General features: G+C 47.7%; 8 protein-coding genes across 8 annotated transcripts; 3 read left to right on the top strand and 5 right to left on the bottom strand.

Annotated features, from left to right (window-relative positions):
• Positions 1–68: 68 nt before the first annotated feature.
• On the bottom strand, positions 69–2,208 carry F5147DRAFT_673932 (chaperonin Cpn60/TCP-1 family). The gene is made up of 8 exons (XM_041435792.1): positions 2,108–2,208; positions 1,970–2,055; positions 1,582–1,919; positions 1,349–1,530; positions 1,172–1,298; positions 625–1,117; positions 246–570; positions 69–196 (listed from the first exon to the last, which is right to left on the bottom strand). The coding sequence occupies exons 1-8, from the start codon at positions 2,184–2,186 to the stop codon at positions 162–164; spliced, it is 1,665 nt and encodes a 554-aa protein (XP_041297780.1). The 5' UTR covers positions 2,187–2,208; the 3' UTR covers positions 69–161.
• Positions 2,209–3,235: 1,027 nt separating this feature from the next.
• On the bottom strand, positions 3,236–5,491 carry F5147DRAFT_568374 (uncharacterized protein; the record flags this gene model as incomplete). The annotated part of the gene is made up of 4 exons (XM_041430898.1): positions 3,236–3,776; positions 3,833–4,077; positions 4,134–4,937; positions 4,997–5,491. 4 exons carry the CDS (start codon positions 5,489–5,491, stop codon positions 3,236–3,238), a joined length of 2,085 nt encoding a protein of 694 aa, XP_041297781.1.
• A 1,018-nt stretch (positions 5,492–6,509) lies between these two features.
• Positions 6,510–8,119, bottom strand: F5147DRAFT_673939 (SGNH hydrolase-type esterase domain-containing protein). The gene is made up of 6 exons (XM_041435793.1): positions 7,992–8,119; positions 7,817–7,932; positions 7,679–7,761; positions 7,204–7,629; positions 7,051–7,148; positions 6,510–6,995 (listed from the first exon to the last, which is right to left on the bottom strand). Exons 2-6 carry the CDS (start codon positions 7,908–7,910, stop codon positions 6,932–6,934), a joined length of 765 nt encoding a protein of 254 aa, XP_041297782.1. The 5' UTR covers positions 7,911–7,932; positions 7,992–8,119; the 3' UTR covers positions 6,510–6,931.
• A 16-nt stretch (positions 8,120–8,135) lies between these two features.
• On the top strand, positions 8,136–9,489 carry F5147DRAFT_673947 (tRNA-intron endonuclease catalytic domain-like protein). The gene is made up of 4 exons (XM_041435794.1): positions 8,136–8,270; positions 8,322–8,459; positions 8,515–9,066; positions 9,171–9,489. The coding sequence occupies exons 1-4, from the start codon at positions 8,210–8,212 to the stop codon at positions 9,362–9,364; spliced, it is 945 nt and encodes a 314-aa protein (XP_041297783.1). The 5' UTR covers positions 8,136–8,209; the 3' UTR covers positions 9,365–9,489.
• F5147DRAFT_673949 (etoposide-induced protein 2.4-domain-containing protein) lies at positions 9,490–11,087 on the bottom strand. The gene is made up of 6 exons (XM_041435795.1): positions 10,861–11,087; positions 10,600–10,792; positions 10,297–10,520; positions 10,231–10,245; positions 10,017–10,176; positions 9,490–9,951 (listed from the first exon to the last, which is right to left on the bottom strand). Exons 1-6 carry the CDS (start codon positions 11,040–11,042, stop codon positions 9,580–9,582), a joined length of 1,146 nt encoding a protein of 381 aa, XP_041297784.1. The 5' UTR covers positions 11,043–11,087; the 3' UTR covers positions 9,490–9,579.
• Positions 11,088–11,264: 177 nt separating this feature from the next.
• F5147DRAFT_673954 (uncharacterized protein) lies at positions 11,265–12,937 on the bottom strand. The gene is made up of 6 exons (XM_041435796.1): positions 12,718–12,937; positions 12,394–12,455; positions 12,238–12,344; positions 12,114–12,181; positions 11,737–12,057; positions 11,265–11,680 (listed from the first exon to the last, which is right to left on the bottom strand). The coding sequence occupies exons 1-6, from the start codon at positions 12,802–12,804 to the stop codon at positions 11,558–11,560; spliced, it is 768 nt and encodes a 255-aa protein (XP_041297785.1). The 5' UTR covers positions 12,805–12,937; the 3' UTR covers positions 11,265–11,557.
• A 523-nt stretch (positions 12,938–13,460) lies between these two features.
• Positions 13,461–14,818, top strand: F5147DRAFT_673964 (RF-1 domain-containing protein; the record flags this gene model as incomplete). The annotated part of the gene is made up of 6 exons (XM_041435797.1): positions 13,461–13,545; positions 13,596–13,616; positions 13,668–13,838; positions 13,886–14,170; positions 14,237–14,382; positions 14,481–14,818. The coding sequence occupies 6 exons, from the start codon at positions 13,464–13,466 to the stop codon at positions 14,628–14,630; spliced, it is 855 nt and encodes a 284-aa protein (XP_041297786.1). The 3' UTR covers positions 14,631–14,818.
• Positions 14,819–15,448: 630 nt separating this feature from the next.
• F5147DRAFT_673968 (adenylate cyclase associated N terminal-domain-containing protein) lies at positions 15,449–17,682 on the top strand. Its single transcript, XM_041435798.1, has 9 exons — positions 15,449–15,719; positions 15,780–16,047; positions 16,102–16,326; positions 16,376–16,461; positions 16,510–16,615; positions 16,668–16,929; positions 16,980–17,071; positions 17,120–17,243; positions 17,298–17,682. Exons 1-9 carry the CDS (start codon positions 15,670–15,672, stop codon positions 17,615–17,617), a joined length of 1,533 nt encoding a protein of 510 aa, XP_041297787.1. The 5' UTR covers positions 15,449–15,669; the 3' UTR covers positions 17,618–17,682.
• The last annotated feature ends 16 nt before the right edge of the window (positions 17,683–17,698 follow it).

Consider the following 17,698-nt stretch of genomic DNA (forward strand, 5'->3'; position numbering starts at 1 on the left):
CCCATAAACAAACTGCGCGTGGAACAATCACGTGACAATCGCGTAGATGTTTACATGTATATCTCTGATCATTCTCAAAGACAATTGCACACATTCGATGTAAGTAAACATTATGGGCGTATGAATTACACGTAAGACTGTCAACACAAGGCTGTCTCTGTTTAATGGCCATGTGAATCTGCTTCCGGCTTCGGTTCTGTTAAGATCAGTGAGACAGACTTCTGGGTGGAGTGGCAATCGCTTACCCGGTACGCACTGGATAGCGTCATCGATCCGCAAAAGTGAAATGGCAGCCTCATACGCTGACTTCAAACTCCGGACTTTACTCATCGTTGGCTCCAGCACACCAGCCGCAACATTGTCACGGACATCTCCGCTCATAAGATCTAGGCCATACCGAAGTAGTACTTTTTTCGGATCACCCGCAGGCGCATTCTGCGCGGCGTGATGGTAAGCACGCAGTTTGGCGACAAGATCGGTGGAATCCTTCGCAGCGTTGACAGCAAGCTGCTTTGGGATTGAAAGCAAAGCTGCAGCGAATTCGGCGATCGCCAGCTGTTCTCGCGATCCCTAGTGTGTAATCATAAGATCATCGAGAGGAATGCCGATAGGTATGAAACTCACTAAAGTTGTCGCAAAGTTTTCCAAGTAGATGCTGAGGGCAGATTCAACCGCACCACCTCCAGGAACAACAGCTCCGCTCTCTAAAGTACGCTTAATGATGGAAAGCGTGTCATGCAACGCTCTCTCCATCTCATCAAGCATGTAATCATTCGCCCCACGCAGAACAATAGACGCAGAGTTGACCACCTTGGTGCCCTTGATGAGAATCAATTCGTCATCGGAGATGCGCTCCTGGACAACTTCGTCCGCTGAACCAAGGTAACTGGCCTCATATGTCTCCTCACCTTCCAAGTTCGCGAGACTTGAGATGAGCGTGCCACCTGTTGCCTTTGCGATGCGTCGAAGGTCCTCCTTTCTGCACCTTCTAACTGCCATCGCGCCAGCTTCGACAAACTCTTTTAGACACAAGTCGTCAATGCCCTTTGTGGTCAGAACAACGTTGGCTCCTGATGCCAAAATTTTGCGAATTCGTTCCAGCGTAATTTCTGCTTCACTGCAAAAGCGCATTCAAACGAAAATCAAATGAACAATTACTTTGAAAACTAACCGCTTCCTGATCTCCTCTAGCTGATTTGGATCTTCGACCAGTATCTGCACACCCAGCTGCATGCGGGCTTTTTGAAGATTTATGTCTAGACACGCAATTTTTGCATTTGTTACGCGTTTTTTCATCGCTAGAGATCCTAGTTCAGTGAATAATTCACGCGAGAAAAAGTGTGTGGACCTTGACTAGCAACCGTGCAGTTCAGTGCATAGCCTTGGACATACAGGGATTCTCTAGCACTTTTACCGTGAGCCTTGAGCACGTTGACAGCCTTGACCGGATATTTGATGTCACCGCGCAAGTTAATGGTCTTGACAGCAAGCATAGCATCCACAGCCATAGGGGCAAACAGATCATCGTCACTTCAAAGGGATTTAAGGGGACGGATTGCCAAAAGTTTCTAAACAACGTACTTTCCGATGATCTTGCTAGACATGCTAGTCTTGGCAGCATTCACAAGTGCATCACGACCGAGAGAATCAATTTTTATGCTAAGTTGATCCTGCATGAACTTGACAGCCTCTTTGCAAGCAAGTCGGTAGCCTGTGATGATCGTGGTCGGGTGTATTTTCGCTTTTACGAGCTCGTTCGCGCGTCGAAGGAGCTCAGATGCAATGATGACCACAGATGTTGTACCATCTCCGACTTCCTTGTCCTGCTTTTGCGCGAGATCGACGAAAATCTTTCCAGCTGGGTGTTCCACAGACAGAAGAGACAGGATAGTTGCACCATCATTTGAGATAGTCACTTCCTAATGAAAGTAAGAAAGAAAGGCTTGAACATGTAGCAAAAGATGCGCACTCCGATGTTGTCAACGAGCATTTTATCGAGCCCAAGTGGACCCAAAGAGCTTTTGACGATGTTTGCGATGGCCAAGGCCGCGGTCACTGATCCGATGCATCATTTGAGCCGAAGACTAACGACCACCGAGCCACGTACCATTCTGATCCCGTATATCTTGCCCTGACACGCGGTCACCACCGAGAAACGCGCCAGCTCGAGGATCACGTTGGAACATCTTGCGTATAGATGATCTAACTCAAGGACAGTCGCTGACATTTGTGTCGCTGCAGCCTGCTTACGCAAGATTGCCTCCTATGGTTCACGAGGTTCGGATTTCGCACAGCTCCAAGTGGAAGTGATTCGACCCACTTGCGAGTGTTAACTTGAATTACGTTTTAGCATTTGAAAAGTATCACAGACGAGCCTCCCCTGCAGTTCGAACGCTCATCAGCACCTTTGAGTCAGATGTGTTTCTGGTGACATGATTTTGCTGGGGAATAACTACCCCGACACTGGTGCGTGTTGGATAGAGAACCTTGGTCACACTCTTACCAGCAACCAGTCAAACACGTTTACTCCAGGCCTAATAACTTCTGCAATAACTTCATCTGCTGGTGTGAAGCCATGCGATAACATGTCCATAACGAGAAATAGTGTCAACAAATACGAATGGAAGATATCGAACAAAAAGTGAACAGAAAATTGTGGTTATATATCCACATGCTATCACAAGCTAACTGTCCATCAATAATCATGTCCAACAAAAACAGAATCAAAACTCACGTTGTACTTGACAGGTTGGGAGGTAAGGATGAATAAATGTTTAACATTTGACGATTGAATAATGCCAAGGGGTGAATCCTAGCGGATAAATACTGAGGAGGTAAAAGGAAACGGACCAGACCACAAAAGACATAAATAGCTATCGACAGTCTTAGATGCGAGACAAATAAAGAATCAAACTGAGAAGAAAGAGATGTTGAACATATATAAGAGATGCAGCGAAAATTCTGAGCAGCACAGAGCATGACGAGCGTTGAGATCAGTGTGCGGTAATATGGTGCCACAAATGGTTGTTTCTGGTTGGGCCATTGGAGAGAGAAGATTTGAACGAAACGAGGAAGCGCAATGGGGTTCCAAACGTGTGACAGGCGTGAGGGTGGAGAAAGATTCATCCTGATTAGGAAGAGATCAAGTTGATCGCGGAATTGCTGGACATGCAAAAAGCAGACGCGCTTTGAACGTGCAGGAAAATAGAGCAGTAATGGAGAGGTCGGGTTGAGATTAATAGGCAGCCATACGAGTCGCGTCAAAAGTTTCAGAGCGGGTCATACCGACGCGACCCAATCTTTTCGCCTTTGACAGTAGCATGGTACCTTTATTGGGAGGGGGGCAGGGGCTGTCGCCGATGTCGGTCTCCTCGTCGTCTGTCTGGGTGATGTTACCGACCTCGGTCACAGTCGAAAGACCATTACGGCGTGTACGAGCAGCGTTTGCGGCAGCAAATAATTGAGGAGCACCAGCAGGCGCTGTATTCCTCTTGGATGGCTGTTGGGTCATACCAGCGACTTTCGAAGCTAGGTCACCATAAGCGTACGACTTCGTGCGTCCAAATTTGCCCTTGCGAAACTGGTCTAAGTCTTCTTTGCGGGACAGTGCAAAGTTGGGGTCGTCCATCGTGACATAGCCCCGAGGACGACAGCGAGTAGCACACTGTTTATAATATTCGCAGTACCCGCCTTCCAAAATGTAAACCTCCGGATAGTGAATCCTTGGGTACACGTGGTTATTCATCGCGCGGTCTTTGGCACGGAGGTGTTTGGCGCTGAAGGGCATCGCAAAATTAACGTCAGGAAGGAAAATGGTGAGGCTTCGGCTTACAATGTTGGAGCTCTTTTTGCACTGAATTCACAATGGAAAACCAGAATAGTCTTTTTATGAGAGTCGCCACTAACAGATGGTTTAGGCTTCTGCACGCCAAGTAAGAATTCTTCCACGCCAGCAGTGGTGTTGATGTTGACGGCGCCAGGAACATGTCCACCGTTGTATTCATAGTCGAAGCGGCAGTCGATCACGTGGAAACTCGCGATGCGAGAATTGTAGGCACCGTCGAGAAGATCATCTAACTAATGAAAATGGAATGTCAAGTGTTGTCATCAAGGTCACAGATGAAGGCAATTACAGTTTTCGGTACAATCCTCATCAAGCCATCCTCGCGCACGCGGTGACATGGCAAGATTTTGCCCAGTGTCTCGTTGTCCCCAAATCCTGGCAATCCTGCAGCCATGAATTTCGCAGAGGGACTCTCAAACATATCACGCTGGACCATAGCAGTCGCGCCAGTCAGAGGTCTGAAATCCTCCGTTCCGTCGCGTCTACGGATAGCCTTGACCTGCTGTCGCTTGGCGTATGCCTGGGCAGGAGAGGACATGTCAGGGTCGTCGAAAGAAGAACCCTCGTCAGAGAAGTGTTCGAGGACAGTGGATGGTACCATAGAAAATGCGCGTCGTGAAGGAGGCAATTCGAGTGTCGACCGCCCCTCTGGCGAAGCATCTAAGTCAAGAGCGGGGTATGCGGATTGTGGCGAAGGAACACCGGATTGTACCAAAGCTGAGAAGACAATACGTCGGGCTCGTTTGCTTGCGTTAGGGGGGACTCCAAGGCCCTGGAGCGCAGGTTTAGCGAAGGTGGCCATGCGATCCAACTTGTGCTGCGAAGGTGATGAAGGAGCAGGCGACGACGAAGCTTCATTATCAACACGCGAAATAGTCTCCGGAGATAAAGAACGACGCTTTTTTGGCTGCGGCCCTCCAGGGGTGTCTAAGTAGGATTGGGTCATAACCCCATAAAACAGATTGTTAAACTCGGTCACAGCAGGTGCTGCAGAAAGAGGCGGAGAAGGCAGCAGGTCCTGCTCAGAAACCTCAGGAGCAGGATCCACGTCCATGGCGTCATCAGACCCTAAAGAAATAGATACATCCAGCGGCTACCCGTGCAGTCATATAAGCAACAAGCCTGCTGGTCTAAACTAAAAGAATCACTTACCGGAGCAAATATGTTTCCGTCCATCGTCTGAGAGGTTCTTAAAGGCTTAGAGGGGGCCATCCACTCCATAGGAAGCGCGCTGCGCTGGATCCGTTTGGAGTTCGCTTGGGAGCCAGTTTTTGTGTTGACGGAGTCGTTGGAGAAATTGCTGTTGCTCATGTCCTGACCGAAAATACGAGCGGCACTGGTGGATGCACGGGGGCGCGTGGTAGGCCTGTTCGTCTTCTCATTCTCCTTCTGAACGGGGCGGTACGCAGGCGAGATATCCATTGGGACATCGCGATCTTGCGCAAGCGTCGTTGTGTTACGTGGAGGAGAGTTGAGAGACATAGTAGAAGCGAACGACAGCTCAAGGTCAGAAGACAAGAAATCATCAATATCATCATGTTTAGCATTGAGCACCTGGCCGCGTTTGCGAGAGGAAGCAAGTGGCGCGTGTAGGTATTGCGTCGAAGCCGAAGCTGCAGCTGAAGAAAGGGCGGAGAAGAAGGTCATGTCGCGAGAGACAGTAGTAGAAGGTTGGAATTGAACTCTTTTTGGAAGTTTGTTCGAATGATAATCTGTGAGTCGTTTCAAGAATGAATCAGACATGGTTGATCAGAGGTGAGTGTGAGACAAGTCAAATAATCAAGCCAATAAACAGCGTTTGAACGCCAGACGGTGATCGTACGAAGTTAGAGGGCACAAGATATTACAGGGGACGAGTAGTGTCCAAGAAGAGAGGAAAATGAACGACATCCACAGTCCATAAATATTGATTGTAAGAAGAAAGACATACTGAAGTAAGACGTGGCCCAAACAAACGGATCGTGGCCAGTAGATTTACGGAAAGTAGTGGCTGTCAACGACAAAGTCAGCGATCTAATGTGGCTTAGAGTACGAAAAGAGATGAACAAAGAAAAACATCAATACAAAACGAGCAGCATCCACTCGGCCATAGAACTGAGTTTCGCATAAATGAATCATGGCTCACCTTGAACGTAAGGATAGTGTTAACGGAGGAGGCCGCGCCTAGGTAGTGCGTACAGAATAAGAGCGAGTTATCGTTGCTCAATGACTATACCAACAGCTTGGCTTCAGCCAGAATATTGCTCGCAATGCAATGGACTTGAACAGAACAGAAAACGTAAGCAAACTTTGATGCGAACAATCGTAGGTCCAACAAATTTGGATCCTGTCCTAAAACGGTCAGCGACGCGCTCAATTAAGCAGTATAACTAGGCAAGAAGCAAGAATATCGCGTGCTGGGGGTATGAGGTGTCCTGCCACCGTAGCTGATTCGGTCCTGCGCACTATTTCGCTCTAGTGGTGTGCGCTGATGAGAGGACTCGGCAAAAGGACAATTGTTTGCCCTCTCTTTGGCGTATGTTGATATTCGTCACGTGCGTTTTGTCTTTTGTTTCTTGATCAGGCTAGCTCTGAAACTTGAAATATATTAATTAATTGTAAAGGCGTCTACTCACCAATATTCAAATTTCAAAGACTAGATGTTCCTTTCTGTTTCACTAATAGAGACGGTCCTGATTTCTGTAAATTTACTTGGTCCCGGCTGCACATAAATGCATCAGCACTGAGCGCTAGCGCTCTAGCCTTCGACTGTATTACAGATTACAAATAATTTCAGAAAGGACGCACAGCCACTATGGTATGAACACATGTTGCATCTCCACACCATATGCTGATTCAGTAGCATCCAGTTCAGGATACACCCGCTCTACGATATCGACGATACCCTGACTTATGATAGTCATGTGGTCGGGACTGTCACAATCATGATATGGCCGATATGAAAGTCGGCTGCGTCCTTAGGTCACACCCACAGCCCCGGGTTCCTAATCCTCCCGCTCATCTCGCCACATGCACGAATACAATCTAATATGTCACAAATCAAAGAGAAGTTAACGATACGTTCACGTAGTCATTTGATATTCAGGACTAAAATTGCGCTTTCCGTTTCATCAGAGATGATCTTGGATTCTGTACATTCACTTGGTCCCAGCTGCATATAAATGCATCAGCGTCACGCAGCAAAAATAAGTCCAAAGAAGACGCACGGTACAAACACAGTTTGCATTTTTGCATGTGCTTCCCAAGTAGGGTCCAGTTCGGGATACACGCGCTCCACAATGTCCATGACAGCTTGGAAGACGATCTTTAATCTTAGAAGTCAGCAAGCCTGACAGGTCGGAATTCAAGTTTGCACGTACGTTGTAGCCATCACTGGTTAGATGTAGCCCATCGCTCAGGTATTTTTCGCATGCCTCTTCACTTTTACCAGCGGCATCGAATATCTTTGTCCAGACGTCTGCGACGGGCACATTCTCTTTCTCACCTACTTCCTTGACAGCTTCCGCGTACGACCTCGTAGTCTCGAATACACGTGGACTGTCAGGTCTGTCCCATTGCTTCGTATTTACTGGCGGTGGGGTGATCAAGATTATACGGGTCTCAGGGGAATAGTATGCTGAAGTTGGCGATTTCACCATTTGAATGATATGGCTTAAATTTGTTTTGTATCTGTCTATCGGGACGTGCTGTGGGCTGGGAGCAGGTGCAGCGTCATTGGCGCCATACCAAATTGTGAGTAGCTTGACCTGCGGAACGTGATGTTGCTCATGCTGTTTGGCAAAGATCTACAAATACATTCAGCACGATTTATAAAATGATAACATTGGATTTCACCTGCTCGCAAATTGGAATTGCCCAGTCCGTTTGATAACCCCCGAGGCCACGATTGATAACATCGAGCTTCCGAACGTACATTTCTATAGGTCGCAGCCTCAGATTCAAGTCCATACCAAATGTTTGTTATATGCATACCTGCAAGTAACTGTGCGAAGCCTCCTTTGTCCCATCCCTGTTGAGTAAGGGAGTCACCGACGAGCATGACAACATCTTGTATATTGGCGGCCATATCTATCTAGATCTATCTTCGCCTTTCGAGGTCACCGACCGATCAGTATTTGATAGATATCCAAAGACAGTAGACATTTACCTGTGTCGCCCACCCAATCGCTCTATTCAATGGTTTGAAATGAAGGGGTATCAGACTGTATCATGATGATCTTATAAACACCTTTGGCTTATCATGTATGCTACGGCATTCCGCATTGGGAGTCATGTGGTTTAAACCGTTTATGCCAAACTTAGTATGAAAACCAGGATCAGCTTCAATTCTCAAATCACCCCATAGCCAGTTCAACTGTAGGTCTTATGACCCAGCCTATATTGCTTCGTGTCTCAAATTTTAAAGCCTACGTGTGGGATGTTGACGGCAGGTCATTATCGTAATCTGACATTCACACTTATAATCTCGCACGAGCAGATATTAACATCCTACGATCACATCATCGTATATGTGGTATCCTCACCGGGACTCTTCCACACCTGTCCTCGCAGAATATATTTTTGGGATTACCTCTTCAACTGATGCCGGAGGAGGCTGTTCTCCTCGTCGAAAATGGTCAGTCATCTTTAAATTTATGCACCCTATTCACTCGCGACAATCGTGTGTCCAGGAATTGCCGTGTTAGTGGACGATCCCAGCGCCCATTACGCCCCGTCTCCGTCAACTCTGAAACTATGGAAAGAAGCGCGCCTCAACGATGCAAGGCAACAAATAGCTCTGACGGAAGAGAAAGGGTCCATCGAAGCTTCTAACCCTGACCGTGCCATGTCTGAAAATGCCAAGCGCAAGCGCAAAGAACGAGAAGAGCGTCGCGCACGTGCGAAGATCAATGCCGCTCCCAGCGTTCCTGTGGAAGATAGTCCATCTCCTCATCCCACATCTGAAAATCCATCACAGGCTGCCATCGGAGAACCCCTGGATAGCACTATCGTGATGCCCTCAGGATCTTACACCGTCAACATTCCTGCATCATCATCCAAGTTGGAATGGTACGCGCCACACTCCAACGTGTCCTTAACTATCGCACGCGAAGCCGGCATATGGCTCTATCCCTCGACCCTACAAGAGCGCGCACGCTGCGGCGTCTTTCGCGACTTGTGGGAGAAAGGGTACTACATGGGAGGGGGGATTAAATTTGGTGGCGAGTACCTGGTTTACCCTGGTATGTTCCTTTCTATTTGAAGATCTTCCCGCTCCGCCACCCACGCCTGTCCTCGAGCGTGTATATCTGAAATACGTGCTGACCTGCGCGATTTGTCTTATCAGGTGACCCCCTCCGTTATCATTCTCATTTTGTCGCATCGGTCATCGAGGCTCCGGATGCCCCCCTGCGCCCAATGGAAATTGTTGCTCATGGCCGTCTTGGCACCGGGACAAAGAAGGCGCATTTGTTGTGTGAATGGAATGATGAAACACGAGTTGTATCATATTTTTCTGTCGAATGGGCAGGATTTGGCTGAAAACTGAATGGCATATAGAAGCAACTGTGCCTCATCTCAAAACTTCAGAATCATGTTCCTTTCATCCCAGCCATTGTCCACTGATTTCATCATTATTGTCAAATGGGTATAGATTCTATTGAAATATAGGATCGTGAAAGTTGCGTACGATATGAGCTATTGACATATGAGTCGAAGTTGCCTGTAAGATCATGACCATGGCGCCATAAAATCCGTCAATCCTTCTTTCGCCTCCCAGAGATAGGCGCCTTTCCATTACTCGGTAGTCTGTCTCCGAGGCTCCTTGCTTGAACAGCGGGGGGAGGCCCTCTCACTGTACGACTGATGTTCCTTAATTCGATACCTGTCCCTTCTTCTGCCTGTTCGGTAGTGTCACTTGTCGTTCTCCGGTGTCGAACACCGGCGCTGCCACCCACACTCAGCACTCTGACGATGAGATCATTCAGCCAAATGACGATTGTAAAGACCGGCATCCTAATGGGAACAAGGGGCGAGGGAAACCGCACGGTGTTTGTAGACTCCGTAGAGGGTGCAGGATTGTAAGGATCCTGCGGAACGGGCCGTGCATGCATGGCCATGATGATGAACTGAATATCGATAAAAATCAGTAACAGAACTATAGGAAGAAAGGAATCCATATTATGAGACATACGGCAGGGAACATGAGTGCGAAAAATGCAGCATTCGCCAGTCCACTTCCGCACGTGCAGATCACAGCGGATGGAAAACCAAATGCGAAGTAGTATGCCCATCGTTCTTCTAGATAACGCACTCTTTGGGCCAAGGACGAATTACGCGCCACCCAGACAAACCTGAGGTGCTCGTATTTCAGTGAGAGCGGCCACCTTTGTGCCATGGCAACTTACTCAAAGCAATAATATCTAAAGGAAAGTTAGAAGTGCCTCTTATCATCCAGCAGCTGATACACTGACGCATTAACCCAGCACATGAATGCAAAACTAATCCACGATCCAACAAATGGTATTGATCCCAAAGCCAACGACACGATGACAGAAGTAAGAATCATTACAGCACGGTATGCAGACGTCGCGAGCATGGTCAGCATACCGTGATAAGTAACTGGCTGCTGATGTGCTGCACGGTTTCCGTGCTGAAGAACAAAGGACCGTTTCGCGATAAGATTGCACCAGGAACTCTGAATGGAAGAAGTTGGTAAAATGATTGTGGTTCATTTCTGGCTGAAGTAAGTGCCTAAGATCAGGTTATGGACTTACATTAAGATAGTAAGATACTCCGACAACTGGGAACAGCCAAAGGACGCGATAAAACCATCCAACATTGCGGTGAAGCCAGCTTGGGTGGTTATGCACGAGAGGTTGTAGAAGCAAGTCGAACGCGTAGATAGAGGTCAAGGACAACGAATTGAGTAGTAAGGACTTGAGAATATTTGAACGAATTTCACGATCGCTGTGAGGTTTCCAAGGAATTGTGTGTAGGATGGCAAAATACAGAGACAATAAGTGAATGGAAGGTACCTTGTAGCAGTCTTCACAACAACATCCCACCGAAAGGCTTCAAGGATACCCCTGGATGCCCATGTCAATTGCAGCTTGATCGTTTCCTGTAAAGAGAGAAATGTAGGATAAGCTGAGCGTGATAGCTGATGCTGGTGCGAGTAAGAATACGGCGATTGCATGCTACTTGACTGTCTGGACATGTCCCTCCTCGAAGTCGCGCTGTGACTGCTTGTGGCAAGCGTGAATCAACCAATTTGGTAACAAGAGTCGGAGTCTTTACTGGTTCGGTCATGTATACATACATCACATTAATGCGGATGCTCTCTTCCACGTCGCACCCCTAGATCTGTACCACGACCCTAATTTTTCGAATCTGAGTAGCTTACTGTGGAACGTTGCAATAGGTTCAAATCAAAAGATAATCACGACAACAGGCCCACACGAAAATTGATGATTTGGTAATCGAGAGGCGGGCAGGTAGTAGGACCCAATAAATTACAATACAAATCAAATACGAGAAATAAGAAATGTGCAATCAGAGGCGCGAGGAAAAGTGCATGGAGTAGGTAGCGTAGCCATAGACTAGGTTCTACACCTTAGTGTACCGTGAGATCAGGAGAACAAGTATATCATCGATGGCGGATGGGGAGTCACCTATTTCTTGGCGGTCTGGATAATAAGTAAGTCAAGCCACGACAATCACAGCACATTTGAGTTAGGTGCATACCTTCTTCTTGCTCGTTGTCGAGGCCGTTGCTTTGACTGCGGGTTTCCTTACATTGGTCTTCTTAGTGGCTGCAGTCTTTGCTTTAGCAGGCGCGCTCGTTCCGGTCACAGCCTAGAAACATTGAAAGTGAGCGGCTCACGAAATGCGCAAAATACTAGTGATCCGACCTTCTTCACGGTGCCACGCTTAGATGCTGAGGTAACCTTCTTGACAGGGGTAGGTTTCTTGCCTGCCATCGTCTTTTTTGCAGGAACTGCCTTTGCCTTGGTGGAAGTTGCTGATTTCGTCGCTGAAGACTTGGTAGCAGTTTGAGTGGCGGGTTTCTTAGCGGCGGCGGCCTTGACAGTTGGTGCGGCCTTCGCTTTCACAGCTGGCTTCTTGGCCGTACTAGACTTTGCGGTGGTAGCCTTCGTAGTGGCAGTCTTGGCGGGACGTGCCTTAGGGGCTGCCTTAGTAACCGCCTTGGGTGCAGCCTTCGCGGGCTTGTTCTACTCTCACTACATCAATCACCATATCACGTGTTCGAGTCAGTAGGTGCACGGACCTCCTTGGATGCTGAAGTATCAGTGGCCCTTGAGGTCTTTGGAGGCAATTTCACCCGACCAGAAGGTCCTATGCAGTAGTCATCAGCACGGGACTATGAAAGACCTACGTAATAATTTTCTTACCCTTGGGGAGGACAAAAGTGCCCTTGTCGGCGCCAGTGGCGATGGCCTTGCTCAAATGATTCAGTTGAGCGTTGTCCATGGTGAGGTTGTATTTTTCCTCAACAAATCTATGAGATTATAAGCATCCCTCGGTCTAGTAGGAATAGCCAAACACACTTCTTGATCTGGGGACGGGAGACGCCAGCGCGAGCGTCATCAGGATTGGCAGTAATGCACTCCTATTTAGTAATGTATCATGTTAGAAAAGTTGTTCTATGCCTTCTAGCATCCTACACGATGTAAAAATGTATGACTCAAGGTCCCTGAAGTGATCAGGAGAGAAAAGATGTATGTCACCCGCAGTTGCATATCCTCCCCCTGGGACCTGCCTTTTATAGTACCCCCTGGGTGCAGATGCCTCACCCTTTCTGTGGTGCTCGACATCGGACGAAGGAGAGGTATAGGAAGGAATCAAACACGCTAGAATATTGACTGACTGACCTTGATCATATCTACCCAAGATGGGTGGGTGGGAGAGGCCCTGCTCTTCTTAGCAGCCGATTTCGTAGTGGATTTCCTTGCAGACATATTGCGAGCGATTGCAGTAAGTGCTGTAAGTGTTATTCTTGCTGTTTGTGCTAATTGCAATGCTCAGAAGGGACCAGAGTAACCGGCGGAAACAAATGGATTGGAGATGGTAGTGGTTTGAGAGAGGGATGTGTTGAAACTCCGAGGGCGCGTTGAGCAGTCAACAAACTCAATTCGCGCGAGTCACGTGAGTCAATATTTGAGATAGGTTTATCGACCCTATTTACTCTGCATGGAGGGTCCTGCTAGGTCGCCATTTTGCCTGGTGAGTGAATTTGGGTACGGTAGGGGATCTGTCTTTGAAAAAAGCAGAAAATACAACACACAAGCGTTCAGTACATATTGATCCTTGAAAATGGCAGTTATACTCAAGAGACTGCACATATATTCACTTCGTACGCGCTGGAGCACGCGCATTCAACTGCTGCTTTCTGCAGGACCTCAATTTTTCATTTATTGGGCGGTTGGACGATTTATGGGGTAGGGAGGAAGAAGACATGTTTCTTCGTATGAGCCAGAACGCGACGCGTCCAAAAAAGGTGCGCGTCTTACGCCCTAATCGCTGCTCGGTCCCCTTTTGGAATGTGTGTTGATCGACGTCGGAACTTGCCGGTAGGTTAAAAGTATCGGGTAGGCTTGCGATACTAGCATCCAACCAAATGTCTGTTACGCCAGCCCTCAGAGCAGCTGCGCGCTCGGCATACCGTGACCTACTACGAGCTTCAGCTTCTACTTTTTATGGTAAGTAATTCTGTACCTCCCTCTACGAACTATCTTACCTTGATTTGTAGGAGACGAGCCCGTACAAAGAGGTTTGTACACACTCAATGGCAATGACTCCCCAACTTAGGAATTCAATTCAGCATTCCGACACAACATGCGAACAGAAGCATTGTATTTGGACAGCTCCGCACAATATGACGTGAAACTGGTCGAAGAGAAAATACAACTTGCCTGTGAGCTTGCGACCATGCTACGCAGAAATGTTGTGCAAGCTCGCAGAACACAAACCCAAGATGGAGATGATGCTTGGAGTATGTAATCGATTGGACCCATCTTGAGTCACTAAATCGTGTTTTAGACCTTCGGTTCACGAAGGACACTGAACTTGGTGAAAACGAGAGTATTAAGAATCCACCTCCCATGCCTTCCAACAGACAAGCACGGAGATTAGAGAAGGGCGGGCAAAGGTTTATCTTATCATCAAAAAGTATGCAGTGGGTCACTAAGCTAACTTATAGTGTAGAACCTGTTGCTCAGCCTAGCCCCAATTTGCCGCGCAATTTTTCCGCTCTCAGGAGGGCTCACAAAGATCGGGAGATTCCGGAGTTGCGTGAAGAGGATATCGAGGAATCATTCGTTAGAGGTGGGTGTGAAATCAACCGCGAACTGTTTTGGGTTAATTGGGGGTATTTACTGATCTATGATCAAGGCAGTGGTCCTGGCGGACAGTCTATCAATAAGACTCAGAATAATGTTCAACTTCTTCATAAACCCACTGGTTTTCGTGTAGCATGTCAGGAAACTCGATCACTCCAAACAAATCGCATGCTCGCCAGACGGTGGCTCCTGCAAAAGGCGTGTGTCTCTAAACATCTTGTTACGCCTACATAGATAGGCTAACTAACTCAAATTATTCCTATCAAACACCGGCACCTCCAATTAAACTCATTTAGCTAGATAAACTATACAACCCTGGTCTATCAAAGGGTGAACTACAACGCGCGAAGCAACAGGAAAGAGAACGCCAACGACGGAAGAAGTCGAAGAAGAAGGCGAGCGCACGAGTGCAAGAAAAGGATTGCCTGGAAAGTGATGAACCCTAGGGCTAGGGTGCGCCATACATATGATGAGGTGACTACTGTTAGATCTGTCCAAGCACTCCCTAGTACTAGGACCTGGAGTTTTAGCAGTTACATAGAGTGTTGTCACAACCACCAGCTAACAGGACACCAAGAAAATACTGCACCACTGTTGCGACTGATCATCGGTCACGGTACTATTTGCTGCGACGTTTTAGATGTTACAACTACTAAGTATGTCGCAGCACCTTGTCGCGGTCGTCGCGGGCACAATGTCGCAATATGATAAGCTCACAATGACCACGATAGATACGATGCACATATGTCAGTCAACTTGAGATGTTGGTACCTTTTCGATGTCACCATCTCAAGCTGATCTTTTGTTATCGATGGCTTGAGTGATTTGTGTCGTCCCGGGACCCGCGTCACTATTAATGTCATTCAGTGTTCCCTTCATCCTCGAAATTATCCGCCGATAATCACTCGTCAGGACCTCAGGCCTCGGCCCAGAAAGCGAAAAAATGTGGCACTGACCGTCTTGAGATGTTGCCCGCGACTGCACACTCGTTTGAAAAAAAAAATGAAAAAAACATTGTATGGGGAGAAATCAGACTATACAATTCAACATGGAAGACTGTTTAGCGACAAGGAAGTGCCACAGTCGAACGAAACATAGGAGACCTGACTTTGCAGCAGAACTACTGCAGGTGCTACTTGTGTGAATTTTGGTGATATAAGTGTGAATGTAAATATGAACAAGGAATCGATGTACTCTCGTATGCTGCTGAATCTGCTGTCGACTCCATGGCTCGTTTGGAGCACTTGAAGAACTGAGAGGTTCCAACCAGCGTGTGCAGTTTTGGTGCGCAAGTCACTAAATGCGGCGGCGCTGCGGAATAGTCCGGTGAGGGGAGGTGTGAACAGTCCTCTCAGCAACCTGAGCTCTCAGTATACCTCTCACCATATTACGCATATTACCTATCTGCAAGGCTATAGTTGGCCTCCCGAAGACTTTCTTGTATCTGGAACTTACTAGTGTCGAGGGAATTTAATCTTTGTCGATATGTCATCTTCTGCTCAAGGGCTTTACTCACTGGCCACTCTCATCAAACGGTGTGCATCATTAATATGTAGAAGCCAGTTCTACGGGCGCTGACATCAATGGGTGATTAGGCTCGAAGCAATCACGTCGCGTCTCGAGGACGTAGAAGATTCCAGGAGTGCAGGACATCTCAAACGACAGAGTACCAGCACTGTTACTAGCGCAGCGGTTGCTGAAACTCTATCGGCTTCGGCATCCCCGCCGCCACCACCTGCGATTGAGGCGCCAGTAGCAGTGCCACGGGCAGTCACCGCATACGATGAGATTGTTGTAGAGGGGAAGCTCAAACCCTTTCTGGAGATCAATCAAGCCATCGCGCCTCCTCCACTAAATGAGCAGGTCAATACTTCCGCGATTTTTGTTACACTTCACACTAAAGATATGATCTCTCAGGTTGTTCTATTTGCCAAAGTACTTGCTACCCTGCGGTCTGTACTTCACCAGGCGGCAACATGCAGAAAGCCCGACCAGAAGGCATTAGCCGAAATCCTTTCGCCACTCCAAGCAAGCATTGAAGCCGTGACTCGTGCTAAAGAGGCTGCTAGAAAGGAGCGGGACTGGTTCAATCACTTCACTGTCATCGCAGATGGAACTGCTTTTGTCGGATGGGTCACTGTGGTATGATCTTGACGGGTCAACATACCTTTTGAATGACAACGGCCTGCAGGAACCCAAACCGGGACCATATGTGAATGAGATCAAGGAAAGTACCATGTACTATGCGAACAGGATACTCAAGGATTTCAAAGAGAAGTACGACCGACATCTCATTGGAATGGTCTGAGTTGACGTCCATTCTAGGGACCCAAGGCACGCGGAGTGGGTTCGCGCATTCAATGGGGTCCTTGATGGAATGAAGCGCTATGTTGTCGAATTTCACACCACTGGTCTTGTTTGGAACGCCAGCGTGAGTATCTATTTGTTATTGAATTACAAACATCATAGACCACTTCCTGCAGGGTATCCCGGTTTCAGAGTACAAATCGTCCCGTTCACAGCCAGTCAGTGGTCCGCCGCCGCCGCCGCCACTTCCACTTCCACCTCACGCAGGATCAACATCCCCCCCGACAGCATCTGCTGGTGGGGTTGCTGCTGTATTTGCGGACTTGAATCGCGGCGCGGACGTAACAAAGGGGCTACGTAAAGTCGACAAAAGCGAGATGACACACAAGAATCCTGCCCTGCGGGCTGGAAACGTCGTCCCTGCAAGTAGCGGGGCGGGCGAGTTATCTTGCGCTTCTTACATCAATTTTTTCTTATTGTGCGAATAGGTGCTAAGAAACCCGTTAAACCAACCAAACCCCAGGCTTTGATGGGAAAGAAGCCTGCCAAATTCGCATTGGAGGGCAATAAATGGATCATTGTAAGCATCTCGTTTCAAATGAGGTAACTCATCTGATGGGTTATGCAGGAATATCAAGAAAATGAATCCGCTTTGGAGGTCGCCAATGCAGATATTACCCAAGTGATCAACCTCTTTGCTTGCAAGAACACGACTGTCATTATCAAGGGGAAGGTCAACGCCGTCACCTTAGGTCAGTGTCTGCTGGTTTGGTCCAACAGTATTTTTACTCAAAAGTCTATGACAGTTAATTGCACGAAGACCTCCGTACTAGTCGAATCTGTGGTTTCTTCTGTCTCTATCACGAAGTCTCCATCGTTTGCCCTGCAAATTACAGGGGTGGCACCTACTATCCAGATTGACTCGACAGACTCGGGGCAGATTTACCTCTCGAAGCAGTGTCTTGGTGTAGAGATTACTACAGCGAAATGCAGTGCAGTCAATGTCAGCTTACCAGTCGAAGGAGAGGAAGATGGTGTTTTTGAAGAGCAGGCCGTGCCCGAGATGTTGAAAACAGTGGTACAGAATGGCAAATTGGTCACAACGATTGTGGAACACGCCGGCTAACATACATCATATCTCTACCTACTAGTTAGTTGTGTGCAATTGCAATTAATTTTTGACAAGTTTCCGAGACTATTTAATATA

This window comes from Suillus discolor (genome assembly GCF_016758755.1).
Source record: "Suillus discolor strain FC423 chromosome Unknown F5147scaffold_6, whole genome shotgun sequence".
NCBI lineage: Eukaryota > Fungi > Basidiomycota > Agaricomycetes > Boletales > Suillaceae > Suillus > Suillus discolor.